General features: G+C 44.7%; 1 protein-coding gene across 3 annotated transcripts in view; it reads right to left on the bottom strand.

Annotated features, from left to right (window-relative positions):
• Positions 1 to 456: 456 nt before the first annotated feature.
• CDC42EP2 (CDC42 effector protein 2) overlaps positions 457 to 22868 on the bottom strand; it is a 58282-nt gene continuing 35870 nt past the window's right edge. For 2 of the 3 annotated variants that reach the window (XM_068261796.1, XM_068261797.1), the window contains exon 2: positions 457 to 1435. In XM_068261796.1, coding sequence (XP_068117897.1) covers positions 846 to 1370 — 525 coding nt within the window. In that variant the 5' untranslated portion in view covers positions 1371 to 1435 and the 3' untranslated portion in view covers positions 457 to 845. The remainder of the gene's footprint in view (positions 1436 to 22868) is intronic. The other variant, XM_068261795.1, reaches the window with a different exon arrangement.

Here is a 22868-nt window from a genome sequence, read left to right as displayed (position 1 = left end):
ACAACCACGGATATGTTCCCGGTCCTAGTGTGAACCTACTCTTTGACCATGGCCTCAATTCACTAAGATCATGCTGGAGATAAGGCAAGAGAAAATGTACCACCACACAGTAAAAGTTATCTTATCTCTTCATTCCTTAAGTTACCTCCTCTGTAGTTAATTTCACAGGCAGTTAATAAAAAGCCTGTCTTTAACTCTGGAGTTATTTTAAGGATTGAAGAGTTTTGCCTGAGGTAAAATGTTTCCTGAATACGACATTGCTCATCACCATGGTGATCACTCTAGAAACGTTATTAAAGACAGGAGATAAGCTTAGTGAATTGAGGCCCATGTCACAATAGTCATAGATTTACCATTCACATTCATACAGGAGGGTAAGAAACCATCAGAATGCTTAGGGTTACATTTGGAGCAGCAATAGCCTTTATGATATTGCAGAAATAAACAGAACTTAAAATAGGTTTTTTTTCTTCTGTATTTGGTCCAATACACAATTAAAAAAAATAAGAAGGAAAAAAATAAAAAAATAAAGTGTCATTTCATGGCAAGAAGGCACTTATACGGTAACCTCACAGATTAACAGAATAAAGTATATCATCATATATATGATGACCAAATATACTATAGACAATTCAAACAGTTCAGTTCCAGTGAAGGTCCCAAGACTATACATTGCAGCATGTCCACATAGATGCTCAACATCAGCCTGTACAGTACAAATTCACATTTGTACAAATACTCAGGCAGCAAAGGCTTTTTTTTTAACGTCCATTCAGAAAACATTTTGTAGTGTGTAAGGCAAAAACTGGTTGAAAATATTAGTTCTAGACCAAGGTGGACGTGATCTACTCTTTGTTCATGATTTGCAGCACGTCATCCATGATGGAAGGTCCTAAATCCACATGCAGAGAGAGGAGAGAGCCGGCATGAGCAAGAAATCTTTCTTCCCTTTCCTCGGCTGAGAAACAAGAAGCCATTTCTTTAATTGGACTCTTTCCCTTTTCTTCTAAATGAAGACGTGGTGGCTTTGGTGGTGGTGGTGATTGCAGAAGAGAAAGTGCTTGTGGTTCATCTATAGCGGGAAGGGAGATGGCATTTTTCAGGACTGGTGATGGCACGTCAGCATGGGAGAGAGGTGGGGTTGCATCTGGCGAAGATGAAGTGGAAGATCCAGGATTCTTTTGAGGCAGGAGGTGGAATTTACCTTGAAGGAAGGAAACATCCCCAAAAACATCTCCCTCCCCACTGCCAATATGAATAGTGTGTCTGAAATCACCAAGAGGAGGACTGATCATGTCTGGTGACAACACATCTCTAAGCTTTCCTTTCCGACTGCCTCTTTTTAGGTAGATTGGAGCTTTTGTAGACATGTTTTCAGACTCGAGTAGTAAAGTGGAATAAAAAACAGCTTCATTCACATCGTAGCTCTAATGTCCTATGGAAAAAAGAACAATGAATGTGATTAAAATACAAAGCATATATACAGTAAAGATATTCATTCACATAATGGTAAACATTAAATAAACTGATGTCCGGTTATAAATGTGCATAGACTGCAATATGGAGCAGAGCTTTCATAAAGTTATTCTAGAAGGGTGGTATGAGAACACGGTTTCCCTCCTGATACACCAGTGGTATGCACTACCCATAAACAAAAATAAGCTTATCTTTCCTATCAGAACGCAAGGAAGCATTATATAAAATGTATAAAAAAGGTGGTCAGATCTTGGAAAGAAACACAAAAACGATCTTTATAATAGAAATAGTGAACTAAACTTAACTTCCCTGGCGGTACATTTCTGTCTGGATTTATGGGTCTAAAAGTGGTAAAAAAAATTTCAAGAATTTTAGGCCTCCAATTCTTAAGTCATAACTCACCAAAATATGTCAGACTAAAGGTCTTTTAGACATCCCGTTTATAATAAGAGACTGGAACACAAAATTGTTGAAATAAATAAAAATTTACGAATAAACTTAAAAAAAAATTGTGAAACTGTACAAATAAGGCAAAATACTATACAGTATGTACATCTATACCTAATACACCTTTCGCGTATGGTAAAATTTGAAACGGAATGGCATAGAGGGCGACATCACAATCGGGGCAGTAGAAGCGCGATTCCTTTCTGACTTTTTTTTCACCTTTGCTCTCAGTCTAAGGTGGCAGGCAGAGAGTAGTCAAAATCCAGGAAAAATTTTTTAACAGTTAGGCAGATCAGCAGAAGCACTGAGCTCAGAAGCAGTTGGGAACCAAATGGCTATATTGTTAAAGAGACTCTGAAGCGAGAATAAATCTCGCTTCAGAGCTCATAGTTAGCAGGGGCATGTGTGCCCCTGCTAAAACGCCGCTATCGCGCCGCTAAACGGGGGTCCCTTCACCCCCAACCCCACCCCCGCAAACCTTGGTCGCAAATTGGTCGTGTATTTTTTCTTCCTGGAGGCAGGGCTAACGGCTGCAGCCCTGCCTCCAGTCGCGTCTATCAGCGGCGCATCACCGCCTCTCCCCCGCCCCTCTCAGTGAAGGAAGACTGAGAGGGGCGGGGGAGAGGCGGAGATACGCGCTGACAGACGCGCGTGGGGCAGGGCTGCGGTGGTTAGGCCTGCCCCAATGCGGAAGGGCACCCCGGCTGTACAGAGGGGATTTGGGGGTGAAGGGACCCCCGTTTAGCGGCGCGATAGCAGCGGTTTAGCAGGGGCACACATGCCCCTGCTATCTATGAGGTCTGAAGCGAGATTTATTCTCGCTTCAGACTCTCTTTAATATCCTGTACTTTCAAATGAGCTTATCTGCCATGCCATGTCATGTGACACACGGGAGAGATCAAATTACAATTTGTGATTAGACTCAAATGAGGGGGTATTAGACAGGCTAAACTTTCTATGTACATACAGTGTGCATTTCTCAGTTTCCTTCTACCCTGTGCAAGTTTAGGTCCAGAGGAATTAGACAGGCAAAACTCTCCATATGCATGCTGGGTGCTGTTTTCCTTCTGTCCTGTGCAAGAGTACAGGTCCACTTTAACTTTTCCGGACTGCCCCCAACATCATGCCACACCGCTGCAAACCGAACCAACGCTGATTGGCCACTGAGATCCCGATTGCCGGCTGGAGAGTCCTGGAGTCCGGTTGAAAGGCGCTGATCGCATGCGGGACCCAGGTAAGCAGCTGTAGCAGCTATTTTAGCTACCCTGAGCTCGGGCTTACTGCCAGGGGTGTTAAGCATTGTGTAAGATATGCAGGGGTGTTAAAAGAAGTATAAACTCACCATGTGTCCAGCAACCAAAGCCTGATATACAGGGCCTGATTTAATAAGCCCTTACTTTACTAAACTAGGCCTTAGGGGTGGTGGTGGAAAGATACTAGTCATACAGAAATCTAATGCCTGGTACCAATGATCCAATTTTCCATCAGACTGATGGTCAAATCGATTACTTCCAAAAGGTCAGATCTGATTTCCGATCACTTCTATACAGAATCAATCAGAAAAACAAGAGGATAAAGAGAGGATACTGACTGCACTATCTAACAAAAGGGGGGAGGAGGGGTTCAGACACTGGCTGCTCTAACTATGAAGGGGGAGGGGGCTGCACTTGGGGTCCATGTCTGCAACTGGGGATCAGGAGGGGTTAATGGCTGCAATTCTTTATGCAGTGCAGATGTTAACCCCCTCCTAGTGCCCACTTGCAGCCATTAACTTGCCGGGACTTTCTTATATTAAAATGAACCACTAGCGTGTATGCGGCTGTTACCCGGCGAGATGGACGGACACCGTGCGGAAGCTGCTACAGGACAGGCAATGTATAAATGCACACACTGAATACATTTATACATTTTTGGGGCAGCGGCCGGGTGGACATGGCGGGCTCAGCCGATTCCCTGATTATTTCATGCTAAAATCGGCCTGTAGTGTATGGGCAGATTCGACCAAAAGACAAATTTATCACTAATTAGATTCGATCAGAGATAAATGTCTCTTGGTCGAATCTGCCCATAATCTTCTAATGTATGGTCAACTTAACACAAATTGGTTACCATCTTCACCTGTGATCTATTTGCTTGTAATTAGTGGGTGTGTCAATGCATTTTTTTTTACTCCTGACAAGACCCTTTCATCCAGTGCTGCACTGATGTTTTTTGAATTCTTCTGAAGGTGCGTACACACGCACTATTGTAAAAAAAACAACGGGTCCGTCACACCATCCTGCGGAGCGGTCGTTCTGCCGACAGTAGTACGTGAGTACAGGCTGTCGGCAGACTGATAAGACTGTGTTTGACTGATCTGTCGGCAGAATGACCGCGCCGTGGGAGGATCTGACAGACCCGTCGTTTGATACAATAGTGCGCCTGTACGCACCTTAGGTCATGGGAAAAGCAAATGAAATGTCAAAGAATCTGTGGAAAAGGTAATTGAACTCTATAAAACAGGGAAGAGATATAAGAAAATATCCAAGGAATTGAAGATGCCAAGAGAATTATAGGTTCTATTAAAACCAATCCACGGTCCGGTAGACCAAATAAAATTTTAGCCACGACTGCCAGTTCAGGATGCAAGGAAAAACCCCACCAATAACATCAGGTGAAAAAACAGGACTCGTGAAAAAATATCACGTGGCAGTGTCAAAATGCACAGTAAGGACGCACTTGAAGAAAGATGGGCTGCATGGTTGAGTTGCCAGAAGATAGCCATTAGTACGCAAAGGCCACAAAGTATCCCATTTGCAATATGCCAAATAGCACAGAGACAAGCCTCAAACCTTTTGGCACAAAGTCATTTGGAGTGATGAGACAAAAATTGAATGGTTTGGCCATAACCATAAAAGCTACATTTGTAGAGGACTCAACAAGGACTGTGATGAAAGGTACACCATTTCTACTGCGAAACATGGTGGTGGATCACTGAGATTTTGGTGATCTGTGAGCTACAAAGGCACAGGAAATTTGGTCCGAATTGATAGCAATATGAATGCAGTAAGTTATCAAAAAGTACCGGAGGAAAATTTGCACTCATCAGCCAGGAAGCTGAGCATGAAACGTGCTTGGATATTACAACACGACAATGACCTAAAACACAAGACCAAGTTGACCTGTCATTGGCTACAGCAAAATAGAGTGAAGGTTCTGGAGTGGCCATCTCAGTCTCTTGACCTCAATATTATTGAGTCACTCTTGGGAGATTCATGCAACACAGCCCAAGAGTTTACAGGAACTGGAGGCTTGTTGCTAGGAAGAATGGGCAGATTCACTGTCTGAGAAGATAAAGAGCCTCATCCACAAATACCACTTCAAGCTGTCATTGATTTTAAAGGGGCAATATATGGTATTAACCACTTTGCCTCCCTTGCTACGCTTTTCTACGTCTTGTTTACAAACACCTGTTATACATAAATCTAAACAAATAATAAACACTTGGCTCTGTTTCTATTTTTAGAACACACAATTCTGTATCTCCATCTTGTGGCCAAAAAGTAAAACCACATCCAAATACCCTATTATTCACCTTACCATAGAAAAATGAAATACATTTTCATTATTTTTAAAAACCCTTGGAGGTCAAGTGGTTAAAGGAGTTATCAGGCAAAAAAAAAAAAAAAAAATAGTTTCACTTAAAGTGGACCCAAATTAAAAATACAAGATTTCAGAAATAAAATCCATTTTCTAAATTCTAATAATAAATAGCAGCCTTTTTTCAGCTGCATGATGACAAATATAAAATTTTACATTTATTGGAGGAACCCCTCCCTTCCTTTCAAATTGCCGGGATTTTTCCGGCAAACTGGTGGAGTAGATGGTGTCCGGCAATGGAGAAATTGCTAATGGCTGCCCCCAGTATAACCCTAGCTATGAAAAGAGAAGGGTGAAAAGCATGCATTGAAATGCTCATAGGTTTGAAGGAGTGTTTATTTATCTTTGTATGTGTCAGAGTGGTGCAACTAAATATTTTGAATAAAAAAAAATGTTTGGTTTGGGTCCACTTTAACTAGGGCTTCTACCAGCCCCATGCAGCCATCCTGTGCCCTCGTAGTCACTCACTGCTGCTTCAGTCCCCCGCCGCCAGCTGGTTTTGTTTTTGCTGACCTGTGGGTTGGCAAGGCCATATTGCGTACATTTTTACGCATTCCCGCTGATGCAGAAACATCAACACAAATTTTTAATCGTTAGTGGTTCAATGCGCACATTTTTACACATTGAACCACCAACGCGTAAAAATTTATGTGTTGCTGTTCCTGCATCAGCGGGAATGCGTAAAAATGTACGCAATGCGGCCCGCCGACCCCGAGGTCAGCAAAAACGAAACTAGCTGGCGGCGGGGGACTGGAGCAGCAGTGAGTGACTACGAGGGCACAGGATGGCTGCATGGGGCTGGTAGAAGCCCCAGGTAAGTGAAACTATTTTTTTTTTGCCCGATAACTCCTTTAAAGGACTTACGAGGCGAATATTAGAAAAAATGTTAGTTACCTTATTGCAATATCAGACCTCAGGGCAGACGATCAGTGCCTCCCCTGTCAGTTTCAGGTGCTCTGTTATCTAAATCCTCTGCAGGGTCGCCTGAACTGATGAGATAAGAATTGCCGCTTTAAATAGCAATGTGTTACACTCGTGGCTGTCACATAGCGGCTCCTCCCCAGCTGTGAGTCACTGCTAGGAGGGAGCCGCTGCTATAGTAGGCAGCCCTGCCGGTATCATCCATTCACACGCCGCGGCCTCCCTTCCCCCACCCGCCGAGCAGCCAGCACATCTACTCTACCCTCTTTTTCGGAGGAATTCTGGCATGCTGACATGCGGTCACTGAAGAGCCGCTGGCTCATATTGAGCAGAGAGTCACTGAGGAGCCGCTGGTGAGCCGGCTCACGTACGAACGCATAACAAAGAACCGCTGGTGAATCAGAATACAAATTCTGATTCACCAGCGGTTCTTTGTTATGCGCTCGTACGTGAGCCGGCTCACCAGCGGAGTGCGGATAACAAAGAACCGCTGGTGAATCAGAATGAGAATTAAGACTAAGGTATTTTAAGAACCGTGGTATGTAAACTTTTGAACAGGGTCATTTGGGTAGTTTGTGTAGTAATTATGTATGACAATAAATGGCTCCATCCAACCACTAACCATGAGTGAAAGAAAAGTTTTTGTTATTCATATTCTATAAAAAATGGTTTAAAAAAAAAAAAAAAAAAATCGAATTCTGCCAGGGTATGTAAACTTGTAAGCACAACTGTAATCCTTTTTGCTACGTTGTCATAGGGAGTGTGTGTATACACCCTTTCTGAGAGCTACTGTATGTCTTGATACAAGTCACTCTATATGCACATGCTGCACCCCATGCAGATCCACAACTTTTTTTTATTGGTTTGAGTTTCATTGGTTTAGGATGCTGGACTGGATTGGAAAATGTTTCAGCAGTGCACATGGGATCTCAACTTCATTGTATCAAAAGGTTTTGTTAATTTTTGCAAGTGCTTTATACCATTTTACTATTTATTATTATACTTATTCATAATGGTCAATCATCCTTTGCAGGGTGGGGTCCTTGGACCTGGGTGAGCCTGCATCACCAGTCCTAACAATCTATACACCAGTTTGTGATTCACGGTTTCTTCAGGTGAAATGTGCAAGGTCAGGTGCGCAGCTCACACACTCCTTACCCAACCTTGCAGCACTTTTCAATGGAAGTGGGCGTGACCACAGCACACGTGTATGGAGTGTAGTAAATTCTTAGTAATGTTTGAGTCATTACATTGGAGGCAAGTACGATGCTTGTACTGAGCTTTAGATTTTCATTTTATTATTTTAACCATCTATCTGCCTAGCAATTAAGCATTGTTCTAGTCAGCAGGAGATAGCCAGAAGACAATGCACCAGAGATAACGACCATTCTCTACCAGTACTTTACAAAAAATCTAATTACATAAAATCTAATGCTGGGCATACATGGTAGGATTCTTCCTTATCAATCGAGCCGCTAATGGCTCGATTGATAATATCCGACAGGTCCGATGACCCGCAGGATAGATTCCCCGCTCGATCCCCGCGGGCGGACATTAGCGGGGAATCGACCGGAAGATAAGGAGCGCCCGCAGGGACGAGCGGGAGTCGATCCAGCGGCTAATCGAGCCGCCGGGTCGACTCTTCTATGCCCAGCATCACAGAAAAATCTTACAGAAAATTGTATGATGTGTACTAGGCATTATACTTACTAACTGACTGAACAATAGTAAGCCTTGGGTTGTAGTTTGCTTTGAAAGCTAGTACCGACAGAGTGCAGGACCAGCGCTACCACTAAGGCAAAAAGGGCAATTGCGCCAGGGCCCCTGAAGCCTGTCAGGACCCCACCAGACCCCCCAGGTGGTTTCCCCTGACTGCTCCCGAGTACCCTGCATAATGTGTGGCTGCCTGTCTCGGCGCGCTGCTCTGTCTTCATTCCTGTTGCCTGCCTCTTCTCCATGATCTAGCGCTGTTTATTTAGCATAACATACGCCGCATGGAGAAGAGACAGGCAACAAGGATAAAGAGCATGGACAGAGCAGTGCGGCATGACAGGTGAGTTATTACAACACAGCAACATATTGTGCAGAGGCCCCAGACAGGGAGACCACCCAGGGAAGTCGGGGTGGATGCCAGCTTGGGGGCCCAGAGGCTGATTTTTCTTGGTGGGAAAGACTAAGGTGCCCCCAGCTTACCTTTGCCCAAGGGCCCCTGTGACAGTAAATGCTAGCCCTGAGAGTGCCACACATTTTGAGGCCTTTGAAGTAACATACTAAATTAGTTTGAACAGGTAATAGAAGTGACACATGATCAGGCAAATCATGCCTTACAAATCTGTTTCCTGTGTAGGCTAAATAAGGAATTGATCACAGCAAATCAGAACCTTAGATATCTGTCACCTGATCAAACAAATCATATGTTTTTCCATGAGCATAATGCATGCATTATGTGGCTGGATAGTGTAATGGTTAAGGGCTCTGCCTCTGACACAGGAGACCTGAGTTCGAAACTTGGCTCTGCCTGTTCAGTAAGCCAGCACCTATTCAGTAGGAGACCTTGGGCAAGACTCCCTAACACTGCTACTGCCTATTGAGCGCGTCCTAGTGGCTGCAGCTCTGGCGCTTTGAGTCCGCCAGGAGAAAAGCGCGATATAAATGTTCTGTGTTTGTTTGTTAGTTATACAGTAGAATCTTGTCGACCAATTCTGGTATAGTAAACTATAGTAAACTGATATAGTAAACCACTTTTCCTGGTCCTTTGGAGTTTACTAGAAAGGGATTGTAATGTAATCAGGGCTGTGGAGTCGGAGTCGGAGTCGTGGAGTCGGAGTCGTGGAGTCGGGCAATTTTTGGTGCCTGGAGTCGGAGTCGGGAAAAAATGCACCGACTCCGACTCCTAATGAATTTGTAACTGTAATTAAAATAGAAAATATGATAAAATGTTCTATTTCTCAGATAAAAGTCATTAAAAATAATGTATATATACACTATATATACAGTAATAGCTGTGCTCAGTCCACAAAAATGAAATAAACCAATCAAATGAGTTACTTGTGCTGCTTCAATAAAGCAGTCCCCGTATTTTTAAGGTCAGATATACATATCTGATTGTGACTGTATATATGATGTGTACACCGGAATCTCATATATACTAAATAACATCTATGCTGTAAGTATAAAGCCTGATGTGTAGCCATGTCACTAATAGAGATGGTCAATGAGATGGAAATAATTCTGCATTGATGCTGATTTATGCAAATGCTGATGAAATCAAATAATTTGATATGTTATTAAAATTTGGTTTGGTGACTACAAATTAAAGGGAAACTGAGACGGATGAAAAGTAAAGTTTTATACATACCTGAGGCTTCCTCCAGCCCCCTTCAGGCTAATCAGTCCCTCGCTGTCCTCCACCACCCGGATCTTCTGCTATGAGTCATGGTAATTCAGCCAGTCAGCGCTGTCCGGCCACATGCCGCTCCCACAGCCAGGAACATTCTGCACCTGCGCAATAGTGCTGCACAGGTGTAGTATGCTCCTGGCGGCGGAGTGTGTGCATGCGCACTACGCCTGACTGGCTCAAGTACCTGGACTCATAGCAGAAGATCCAGGTGGTGGAGGAGGACAACGAGGGACTGATTATCCTGAAGGCGGCTGGAGGAAGCCCCAGGTATGTATAAAACTTTAATTTCATCTGTCTCAGGTTTACTTTGTTACACAGTAGTACTATACTCTACATATGCACTCCCCACAGAGCTGCAGGGAATCCACTGAGAATGTTGTGCACATTGAACACAGAGGTGTTGTCTGTTTACAATCTCCTCATTCCCCTGCAGAGTACCTGCACATCATTCTTACATGTACCCACACTTACATTGCCTAGGGCCTGATAGATGTTCTTTGTTCCGGTTTTTACCTTTTACAAGTACTCTTACCAAGGACTAGTTTTAGTCTAAAGGGAATAAATATAGTAGTCTACATATCCTTCTCACTTCAGTTGTCTTGTAAAATTCCTAAGCGTTGGCAGTTAACCACTTCCCGACCGCCCACTACACAGGGGCGGCGGGGAAGTGGAGCCCTGCAGGACGGCCTCACCCACAGAGGCGGCGGTCCATTTAAGGGCATGGGCGGAGCGATCGCGTCATCCGTGACGCGATCCTCCGCCGGCGCCTGTCACCGCTCGCCGCAACATCCCGCCGGCTATACGGAAGCGCCGGCGGGATGTTAACCCCGCGATCGCCGCATACAAAGTGTATAATACACTTTGTAATGTTTACAAAGTGTATTATACAGGCTGCCTCCTGCCCTGGTGGTCCCAGTGTCCGAGGGACCACCAGGGCAGGCTGCAGCCACCCTAGTCTGCACCCAAGCACACTGATTTCTCCCCCCCCTGCCCCAGATCGCCCACAGCACCCATCAGACCCCCCCCTGCCCACCCCCCAGACCCCTGTTTGCACCCAATCACCCCCCTAATCACCCATCAATCACTCCCTGTCACTATCTGTCAACGCTATTTTTTTTTTTATCCCCCCCCCCTGCTCCCTGCCCCCTCCTGATCACCCCCCACCCCTCAGATTCTCCCCAGACCCCCCCCCCCCCAGACCACCCCCCCTGTTTACTGTATGCATCTATCCCCCTGATCACCTGTCAATCACCTGTCAATCACCCGTCAATCACCCCCTGTCACTGCCACCCATCAATCAGCCCCTAACCTGCCCCTTGCGGGCAATCTGATCACCCACCCACACCAATAGATCGCCCACAGATCCGACATCAGATCACCTCCCAAATCCATTGTTTACATCTATTCTCTCCTCTAAACACCCACTAATTACCCATCAATCACCCATCAATCACCCCCTATCACCACTTGTCACTTTTACCTATCAGATCAGACCCTAATCTGCCCCTTGCGGGCACCCAATCACCCGCCCACACGCTCAGATTGCCCTCTGACCCCCCCTTATCAATTCACCAGTGCATTAATTACATCTGTTCTTCCCTGTAATAACCCACTGATCACCTGTCAATCACCTGCCAATCACCTATCACCCATCAATCACCCCCTGTCACTGCCACCCATCAATCAGCCCCTAACCTGCCCCTTGCGGGCAATCTGATCACCCACCCACACCATTAGATCGCCCGCAAACCCGCCGTCAGATTACCTCCCAAATGTATCGTTTACATCTGTTATCTTCTCTAAACACCCACTAATTACCCATCAATCACCCCCTATCACCACCTGTCACTGTTACCTATCAGATCAGACCCTAATCTGCCCCTTGCGGGCACCCAATCACCCGCCCACACGCTCAGATTGCCCTCAGACCCCCCCCCTTATCAATTCGCCAGTGCATTAATTACATCTGTCCTTCCCTGTAATAACCCACTGATCACCTGTCAATCACCTGCCAATCACCTATCACCCATCAATCACCCCCTGTCACTGCCACCCAACAATCAGCCCCTAACCTGCCCCTTGCGGGCAATCTGATCACCCACCCACACCAATAGATCGCCCGCAGATCCGACATCAGATCACCACCCAAGCGCAGTGTTTCCATCTATTCTCTCCTCTAAACACCCACTAATTACCCATCAATCACCCATCAATCACTCCCTATCACCACCTGTCACTGTTACCTATCAGATCAGACCCTAATCTGCCCCTTGCGGGCACCCAATCGACCGCCTACACGCTCAGATTGCCCTCAGACCCCCCTTATCAATTCGCCAGTGCAATATTTACATCTGTTCTCCCCTGTAATAACCCACTGATTACCTGTCAATCACCTATCAATCACCCATCAATCACCCCCTGTCACTGCCACCCATCAATCACCCCCTGTCACTGCCACCCATCAATCACCCGCTGTCACTGCCACCCATCAATCAGCCCCTAACCTGCCCCTTGCGGGCAAACTGATCACCCACCCACACCAATAGATCGCCCGCAGATCCGACATCAGATCACCACCCAAGCGCAGTGTTTCCATCTATTCTCTACCCTAAACACCCACTAATTACCCATCAATCACCCCCTGTCACTGCTACCTATCAGATTAGACCCCTATCTGCCCCTAGGGCACTCAATCACCCGCCCACACCCTCAGAATGCCCTCAGACCCCAGCCCTGATCACCTCGCCAGTGCATTGCTTGCATCCATTCCCCCCTCTAATCACACCTTGAGACACCCATCAATCACCTCCTGTCACCCCCTAGCACACCTACCCATCAGATCAGGCCCCAATTTGCCCCGTGTGGGCTCCTGATCACTCGGCCAAACCCTCAGACCCCCTTCCGATCACCTCCCCAGTGCATGGATTGCATCTATTTTCCCCTCTAACCACCCCCTGAGACACCCATCAATCACCTCCTGTCACCCCCCTAGCACTCCTATCCATCAGATCAGGCCCAATACAACCTGTCATCTAAAAGGCCACCCTGCTTATGACCGGTTCCACAAAATTCGCCCCCTCATAGACCACCTGTCATCAAAATTTGCAGATGCTTATACCCCTGAACAGTCATTTTGAGACATTTGGTTTCCAGACTACTCACGGTTTTGGGCCTGTAAAATGCCAGGGCGGTATAGGAACCCCACAAGTGACCCCATTTTAGAAAAAAAAGACACCCCAAGGTATTATGTTAGGTGTATGACGAGTTCATAGAAGATTTAATTTTTTGTCAAAAGTTAGCGGAAATTAATTTTTATTGTTTTTTTTTCACAAAGTGTCATTTTTCACTAACTTGTGACAAAAAATAAAATCTTCTATGAACTCGCCATACACCTAACGGAATACCTTGGGGTGTCTTCTTTCTAAAATGGGGTCACTTGTGGGGTTCCTATACTGCCCTGGCATTTTAGGGGCCCTAAACCGCGAGGAGTAGTCTAGAAAATAAATGCTTCAAAATGACCTGTGAATAGGATGTTGGGCCCCTTAGCGCACCTAGGCTGCAAAAAAGTGTCACACATGTGGTACCGCCGTACTCAGGAAAAGTAGTATAATGTGTTTTGGGGTGTATTTTTACACATACCCATGCTGGGTGGGAGAAATTTCTATGTAAATGGACAATTGTGTGTAAAAAAATCAAACAATTGTCATTTACAGAGATATTTCTCCCACTTAGCATGGGTATGTGTAAAAATACACCCCAAAACGCATTATACTACTTCTCCTGAGTACAGCGGTACCACATGTGTGGCACTTTTTTACACCCTAAGTACGCTAAGGGGCCCAAAGTCCAATTTAGGATTTCACAGGTCATTTTGCGACATTTGGTTTCAAGACTACTCCTCACGGTTTAGGGCCCCTAAAATGCCAGGGCAGTATAGGAACCCCACAAATGACCCCATTCTAGAAAGAAGACACCCAAAGGTATTCCGTACGGAGTATGGTGAGTTCATAGAAGATTTTATTTTTTGTCACAAGTTAGCGGAAAATGACACTTTGTGAAAAAAAACTATTAAAATCAATTTCCGCTAACTTGTGACAAAAAAATAAAAACTTCTATGAACTCACCATACTCCTAACGGAATACCTTGGGGTGTCTTCTTTCTAAAATGGGGTCATTAGTGGGGTTCCTATACTGCCCTGGCATTTTAGGGGCCCTAAACCGTGAGGAGTAGTCTTGAAACAAAAATGACCTGTGAAATCCTAAAGGTACTCATTGGACTTTGGGCCCCTTAGTGCAGTTAGGGTGCAAAAAAGTGCCACACATGTGGTATCGCCGTATTCGGGAGAAGTAGTACAATGTGTTTTGGGGTGTATTTTTACACATACCCATGCTGGGTGGGAGAAATACCTCTGTAAATGACAATCTTTTGATTTTTTTACACACAATTGTCCATTTACAGAGGTATTTCTCCCACCCAGCATGGGTATGTGTAAAAATACACCCCAAAACACATTGTACTACTTCTCCCGAGTATGGCGATACCACATGTGTGGCACTTTTTTGCACCCTAACTGCGCTAAAGGGCCCAAAGTCCAATGAGTACCTTTAGGATTTCACAGGTCATTTTGAGAAATTTCGTTTCAAGACTACTCCTCACGGTTTAGGGCCCCTAAAATGCCAGGGCAGTATAGGAACCCCACAAATGACCCCATTTTAGAAAGAAGACACCCCAAGGTATTCCGTTAGGAGTATGGTGAGTTCATAGAAGATTTTATTTTTTGTCAAAAGTTAGCGGAAATTGATTTTAATTGTGTTTTTTCACAAAGTGTCATTTTCCGCTAACTTGTGACAAAAAATAAAATCTTCTATGAACTCGCCATACTACTAACGGAATACCTTGGGGTGTCTTCTTTCTAAAATGGGGTCATTTGTGGGGTTCCTATACTGCCCTGGCATTTTAGGGGCCCTAAACCGTGAGGAGTAGTCTTGAAACGAAATTTCTCAAAATGACCTGTGAAATCCTAAAGGTACTCATTGGACTTTGGGCCCTTTAGCGCAGTTAGGGTGCAAAAAAGTGCCACACATGTGGTATCGCCGTACTCAGGAGAAGTAGTATAATGTGTTTTGTGGTGTATTTTTACACATACCCATGCTGAGTGGGAGAAATATCTCTGTAAATGGACAATTGTGTGTAAAAAAAATTAACAAATTGTCATTTACAGAGATATTTCTCCCACCCAGCATGGGTATGTGTAAAAATACACCCCAAAACACATTATACTACTTCTCCTGAGTACGGCAATACCACATGTGTGGCACTTTTTTGCAGCCTAACTGCGCTAAGGGGTCCAAAGTCCAATGAGCACCTTTAGGCTTTACAGGGGTGCTTACAATTTAGCACCCCCCAAAATGTCAGGACAGTAAACACACCCCACAAATGATCCATTTTGGAAAGTAGACCCTTCAAGGTATTCAGAGAGGGGCATGGTGAGTCCGTGGCAGATTTCATTTTTTTTTGTCGCAAGTTAGAATAAATGGAAACTTTTTTTTTTTTTTTTTCTCTCACAAAGTGTCATTTTCCGCTTACTTGTGACAAAAAATAATATCTTCTATGAACTCACTATGCCTCTCAGTGAATACTTTGGGATGTCTTCTTTCCAAAATGGGGTCATTTGGGGGGTATTTATACTATCCTGGAATTCTAGCCCCTCATGAAACATGACAGGGGGTCAGAAAAGTCAGAGATGCTTGAAAATGGGAAAATTCACTTTTGGCACCATAGTTTGTAAACGCTATAACTTTTACCCAAACCAATAAATATACACTGAATGGGTTTTTTTTTTATCAAAAACATGTTTGTCCACATTTTTCGCGCTGCATGTATACAGAAATTTTACTTTATTTGAAAAATGTCAGCACAGAAAGTTAAAAAAATCATTTTTTTGCCAAAATTCATGTCTTTTTTGATGAATATAATAAAAAGTAAAAATCGCAGGAGCAATCAAATAGCATCAAAAGAAAGCTTTATTAGTGACAAGAAAAGGAGCCAAAATTCATTTAGGTGGTAGGTTGTATGAGCGAGCAATAAACCGTGAAAGCTGCAGTGGTCTGAATGGAAAAAAAGTGGCCGGTCCTTAAGGGGTAGAAAGCCCTAGGTCCTCAAGTGGTTAAGAGACGAATTTCATGTTACATACTTTAAATCAACAAAATTGTAATATGCAAATTAGAGGAGTCGGAGTCGGTGGAATCCTAAACTGAGGAGTCGGAGTCGGAGGATTTTTGGACCGACTCCACAGCCCTGAATGTAATGTGTGTGAGACTGAACATAGACATTCATCCAAAGCCTGCATGCAGCGAGTTAGAATAATGCTGTTATGACGCTAATATGGGAATAGGCACATAGCTTTGTATGGGCAATGAAGCAGAGGGACACCAAGAGCCCCAATAGTGTAATTCGTCTTGGGGACAACAAAATAAATGAGAAGTTAAAATTATACTCACAAACCAGGGTTACCAATAGGCAACCACTGTATAGGCAGGTGGGGAGAACAATCCTGACCCCACTCAGGAATAAAAAGTCGCTCTCTGTAGACAGGAAGATAGGGTAACAACCCTCCACCCAGGGTGGACTCAATGTAGTGTACAAGATACAGAGGCGCCAAAAGAATAAAAGGTAATTAAATGAACTTAAAAAACCAACTGGTTAAACAGAGGAGGCAGCGGTGGTCTTACCCCCTCCAAACAGACACAGGCAAGGACTGCGATTCAGACAGTCAACAATTTATTCGGAACTCCAAAAAACAATGCAACGCGTTTCACGGGCCATACATCCCGCTTCCTCAGGCAAAATACAGTAGGAGTCACAGCATCTGTATTATATCAGCGAGCTCGGCGCCTCTCTTGCATTGTTTTTTGGAGTTCCGAATAAATTGTTGACTGTCTGAATCGCAGTCCTTGCCTGTGTCTGTTTGGAGGGGGTAAGACCACCGCTGCCTCCTCTGTTTAACCAGTTGGTTTTTTAAGTTCATTTAATTACCTTTTATTCTTTTGGCGCCTCTGTATCTTGTACACTACATTGTATGGGCAATGAGTTGAGTTGTAGAATTATTCTGCAATGCAAATGAAGCAGCGTGAAAGGACCTTAAGGCCTCGTTCACACTATACGCGCTGCCGTGCGCATTTTCGCAGTGCGTATAGTGTGTGACACGCAAGAACAGTAGAAGGGCTTAGACAGCCGTTCTACCGTTCCCATCATATGCTCTGCACAGCAGTGCGATGCGCAATCGTACTGTTGCATGCATTTTTCAAGAATTGCAGCGCTGACCCAGTCACTGTAGTGAATGGGATCAGCAGTGCAGCGCAAGTGGCGTGCGATTGCACGCGTTGCGTTCCGATCGAACAGCCATCTGTGCTAATTGATGTGAACGAGGCCTAACAGTAAAAAGAGACAGCTTTACCCCAAACCTTACAAAACCAAATCAAAATATGTAAAAAAAATAAAAAAAATTAATTTTCCTTTAAGAACACTTACAACGTACCAGATATTTGCAAGATTAGTCTTAAAGGAACACTATCGATCTACATATTTTTTTCAATTAAGATAGGAATTGTTTGGAAAGTGCTGCTAAGTACTGGTGTATACATTTCACTGGCAACCTCTTTGTTTACTGTTATCAAAATACTTTCAAACTTAAATTCAGGCTGCTTTCACAGTAAGACGTTGCGTTTTAGGGGACGTTATCAGTGTTCTCCCCAGAATTTTTTTCCAGCCGGGTGGCATAAAAAAGTAGCCGGGTGGGTTGGGATGGCACGGCACAGGGAAATTTGGCGGTGTGGAAAATTTAATGTGCACCAATTACGTACTCTAGTGTTAGTGTAGTGTGCATAACTAAACAACAGCCGCTGCTTACAAAAGGTGCACAGTAGTTATAGTAGTGGCCGAACTAGTGAAGTATCGTGGTAGCAATACATCACTACCGCACAGCTTTATACATCACTACGGCACAGCTTTTCTTAGCTGCGGCCGTTATTTAGTTACGCACACTAGCGCGTATTGTGCATGGAAACAAAATTAAGCTGCATTGATTTATTAGCACGAGCAACAGGAGATTGCTCGCACTATATCCTTCCAGTTATATTTTTAGCATTTTTTTTACTTTTTTTTTATATTTCCTGAATGCTATTTCATATGCACGATTTCCCCCTCGGAGGGGGGTGTTCGTGGGGTATTGCAGATAGTGTGCAGGGGCCGTATATAATGATCATATATAGACCCTGCGCACTGTCTTCAATACCACACCACGCCACCCCCAACACCATGACCGCTGGTAATATCATGCTGCATATGAAAGAACATTAAGGTGTGCAGTCAGCCGCCCTGTCAGCCACCCCAGCGCATACAGTCACAATCCATGTCCGTGCACGCAGCCAGCCTGAAATGGCTGTCGGCTTAGCCTCGCACTATCACCGCAGCGTGTCCGGCTGTTACGACATGCCGGGATGTCTTGCAAACAAAACAAGCCGCGCTACTCCTGAATCAGTCTCTTTGCATGAGATCTCGCGCTTCCCAGCGAGCCCGTGCATTGAGCCAATGAATGCACGGGCTCGCTGGGAAGCGCGAGATCTCATGCAAAGAGACTGATTCAGGAGTAGCGCGGCTTGTTTTGTTTGCTAGAGATCCCGGCGTGTCGTAACAGCCGGACACGCTGCGGTGATAGTGTGAGGCTAAGCCGACAGCCATTTAGGGCTGGCTGCGTGCACGGACATGGATTGTGACTATGCGCTGGGGTGGCTGACAGGGCGGCTGACTGCATTGGTGACAGCCGGGCGGTAATTGATCTTACCCGGGCGGCGCGCCCACCTGTTTGGCCCTGGGGAGAACACTGGACGTTATGGTCGCATAACGTGCCCCTCACGTGCCGGCTCACTCTGGCGTCCTCTTTGAACACCACCAGGCGTTGCGCCTCTTTGTGCGTACTGCGTCTCTGTGGCGCTGATTGGCTGGCGGGACCACGTGATGCCGAGTGTTCCACACCGCATCACGTGGTACCGCCAGCCAATCAGCGCACAAAGCAGCCGCTCCAGGAAGAAAACACTGCACGTCAGCAGTGCAGTGAATATTAATTACCCATGTGGCTAATTACTGCGCATGGGCAAGCAGTCTAACGCGGCTAAAGCCGCATATAACGCACAGTATGCTGCCCTTTCACAGAACGTGCAGCGTTACAATGTAACGCAACGTGGGCACTGTGAACAGCCCATTGCTTTTACATTGCTGTGAGTTGGGCTGCGTTACAGGCTGCACTAACGTGCGCCTGTAACGTCCCACTGTGAAAGCAGCCTGACAGCAGAATGAGCCATGAGGGGGGGGGGGGGGGGGGGGAAATTCCCCTCACACTTGATCAGTTATCTTTGTGTGTAACTGTGTGAGAGAGAGAAAGCTCCCAACAGCTGCAGCTCCTGTGTTCTGACTGAAGTGTCTGAAGAGAGCAGAGGAAATGTAACTTGTTAACATTTGTAATTGTCACAGCTTTTGATACTGTTTTTGCTTTCAGAGAAAAATACTCTGTAGTCTGATATGTAACACTGGCTGTGCATTGAAGCAGACAACCCTTCTGCAATTGATTTGTCCCAATATAGCTAAATCCTACTCAATAAATTAAATCGTATGCCTCTGATAGTTAACATGAAAAGTAGGAAAATGTTTACAATGCTACTTAGACATTATTTGTACATTGGAATTTCAGAACATTTGGGCATTGATAGTATTCCTTTAATTGATGCCAAGATGCCAATCCTCTGTATCATTTCTCTGCTCTGTATTTCACACAACCTCTTTCAAGTTACATCTAAAAAATGTTTAAAAGAAAACATTATCCTTTTTATAATAGACCCGAGATGGCAAAGTGGTATATGCAGTACTGGGTAAAGGTTTTATGCTGGGTATACACCATGCAATTGCCCATCAGATAGACAAACTGAATTTCCAGCAAGTCCGACCTGTAACCCAATCAATAACAGGATAGATTTTCAAATCACTACTGCACAAAAATGATCGGACATGTTGGATATTATTGGCTTGACCCATGGATCTGACGGGAAATTGCATGGTGTGTACCTAGCATTATAGGCACTTCTAAAAAAAATGCTATAATGTGAGGAGGAATTCACAACTATACTTTAAATAGTATTAATCAATTAACCGATAAAGTATATAAACAGTGATACAATTACCATATTGCCTTGTTATGTTACAGACTGAGGATGTGTGACATTTTTATAGGCGTGTGGAATGGATGTCTTAAAGTGGATCCGAACTTTTACTCATTGCATAATGGAGTTCCTTTCCAATTGTTTATAGGGCATTCCTCAAGCCAAATACTTTTTTGTTTTTGTTTTAATACTCTAATTTCCTATAAAATAAACAAGCCTCGCCCCTAGTCTTTCAGAGAGCCTTGGCATTTTCAGACAGTAGCAAGGGCTCATGGGTGCTCAGTCTGGGCAGGAGGAGGGGGAGGTATTACTAGCCAGAGATTTCAGGGGCAGAGGGGAGGAGGAAGGAGGAGGGGGTATTAGGTTTTATTCACAGGCTGAGTGCTTATGATGCAGATAAGCATGCTTGGTTGTAATGTTTACAAACAACATGGCTGCTGTCATTGAATCACAGGAAGAAAGACTCCTATTAGACCTACCGGTAATGGAGTTTCTAAGCGTATTCCGGGACAACAGGAGATCCGGTCCCTCCTCCGGATCTGGGGAAACCATAATCAAGAAGGATTAAAAGCTCCCGCCCTCCCTCATCCCTCAGTGCATTTAAAAGTAGAACCGACAAAAAACCACCGGAAATGAAGAGAGAAATCTATACACCAACAAGTGCTCCATACTGACTCCCCCATAGAAAGGTGCCCTATAGACAGGGCCGGGTTATAGGCGTTGTCCCGGAATACGCTTAGAAACTCCATTACCGGTAGGTCTAATAGGAGTCTTTCTCTAATCGCATTCCGGGACAACAGGAGAGATAGACAAGAAGTCTTTTAAACAAAAAGACCCACCTAGGGAGGGATCACTGCCTGGAGCACCTTTCTGCCAAACGACTGGTCTTGTTGAGACAACACATCCACTCTATAATGCTTGATAAACGTAGATGCCGTCGACCAGGTTGCTGCTTGACAGATCTGTTGTATCGTTGCCCCTGCTCTTTCCGCCCACGATGTAGACAAAGAACGTGTGGAGTGGGCTTTAATATCATTCGGTATAGGACAATCACTATTTTGATAGGCCAGAACTATGGCATGCTTAATCCACCTGGCTATTGTCTGTTTCGATGCCTGCTGACCCCTATTCTTGCCCGTGAACAGTATAAACAGATTACTAGACTTCCTAAATTCTCTAGATCTAGATAAATATACCAGAAGTGTACGTCTTACATCCAAACAGTGGAACTCCCTCTCTTTACTATGGGATGAATTGTTGCTAAATGATGGCAAAATAATCTCCTGAGAGCGGTGAAACTCTGAAGAGACCTTAGGAAGATAGGCTGGGTCTAACCTTAGTCGAACACTATCGGGACAAATAATTAAGAACGGATCCTTAATGGACAATGCTTGCAAATCCTCTATTCTCCTTGCCGACGTGATAGCAATCAGGAAGGCCAATTTAAAGGAAAGTAGTTTGATGTCGATCTCCTCAATGGGTTCAAAGGGAGACCTCATAATGTTGTTTAGAACCAACGACAGATCCCACTGTGGGAAGATCTTCTGTTTAATAGGAGTCGATCTTTGAATAGCCTTAAAGAAATTCCTAACTAATTCCTCCTGAGCTAGGTGTCTATCTAATAAAATAGACAGGGCCGAACACTGAACCTTCAAGGTGCTAGGCGCAAGGTTCATTTCCCAGCCATCCTGAAGAAAATCTAATACTGAGCTAGTTAATTCCCTGTTTCTATCTTTAGTAGCACACCATGCCAGAAAAACCTTCCGATAAATTTTCTGAGTCACCGGCTTCCTACATTTCATAAGAGTCTCGATAACCTTTTCCGAGACACCTTTCCCTCTTAAAATTACCCTCTCAGGATCCAAGCTGCCAGTTTGAATAAGTGGGGCTTGGGATGTTTCAGGGGCCCCTGCATCAGTAGGTCCTCTCGCTCTGGGAGAGGATACGGAGGTTTCTCCGATAATCTTAGCAGGGTTGCGTACCATGACCTCTTTGGCCACATAGGGGCAATTAGAATCATCCTTACTCTTTCTTTTTGAAGTTTTACCAGTACCTGAGGAATGAGAATCAGTGGAGGAAAGGCGTAACATAGACTGAAATTCCATGGGAGACTGAGTGCGTCCAATCCCAGAGACCCTGGGCTCCTGAAAAGGGAGTAAAAAAGACTCACCTTTGCATTGTCTGGGGAGGCAAAGAGATCTATGTCCGGAACTCCGAAAATCTCTGTTACCTCTGAAAAAGTCTGTGAATGGAGGCTCCATTCTGACTGATTTACTTGGTGGCGGCTCAAAAAGTCCGCCTCCCGGTTCAATACTCCTTTTATGTGGATAGCAGCTAAAGACAGAACCTTTAGCTCTACCCAATCGAATATTTCTGAGGAAAGGGCCATGAGATCTCTGGATCTCGTCCCCCCTTGTTTCGATAGATAAGCCACCGTCATGATATTGTCGGAAAAAACCAAAACGTGTCTGCTCTCTATCATTCCTTGAAATGATCTGAGAGCTTCCTGGACTGCCTTCAGCTCTCTGAAATTGGACGACTTTCTCCTTACGACAGGATCCCAGGAGCCCTGTGCATGTTGACCTTGAACTGTCGCACCCCAGCCCCATGAACTCGCATCTGAGAAGATCTGTATTGGGTTCTGCTGCCTCCACCATCTCCCCTGATGTAGATTCTCCTGAATCAACCACCAGGATAGGCTTGTTCTCACCTGCTCCGGAATGATTGTCCGGAGGTCTAGAGAGGTCTGGGACCTGTCCCAGTTTGATAAAAG

This window comes from Hyperolius riggenbachi, chromosome 11 (genome assembly GCF_040937935.1).
Source record: "Hyperolius riggenbachi isolate aHypRig1 chromosome 11, aHypRig1.pri, whole genome shotgun sequence".
Taxonomy (NCBI): domain Eukaryota; kingdom Metazoa; phylum Chordata; class Amphibia; order Anura; family Hyperoliidae; genus Hyperolius; species Hyperolius riggenbachi.
Note: the sequence above shows the minus strand (reverse complement) of the source record. Positions and strands in the feature narration are given on the sequence as shown.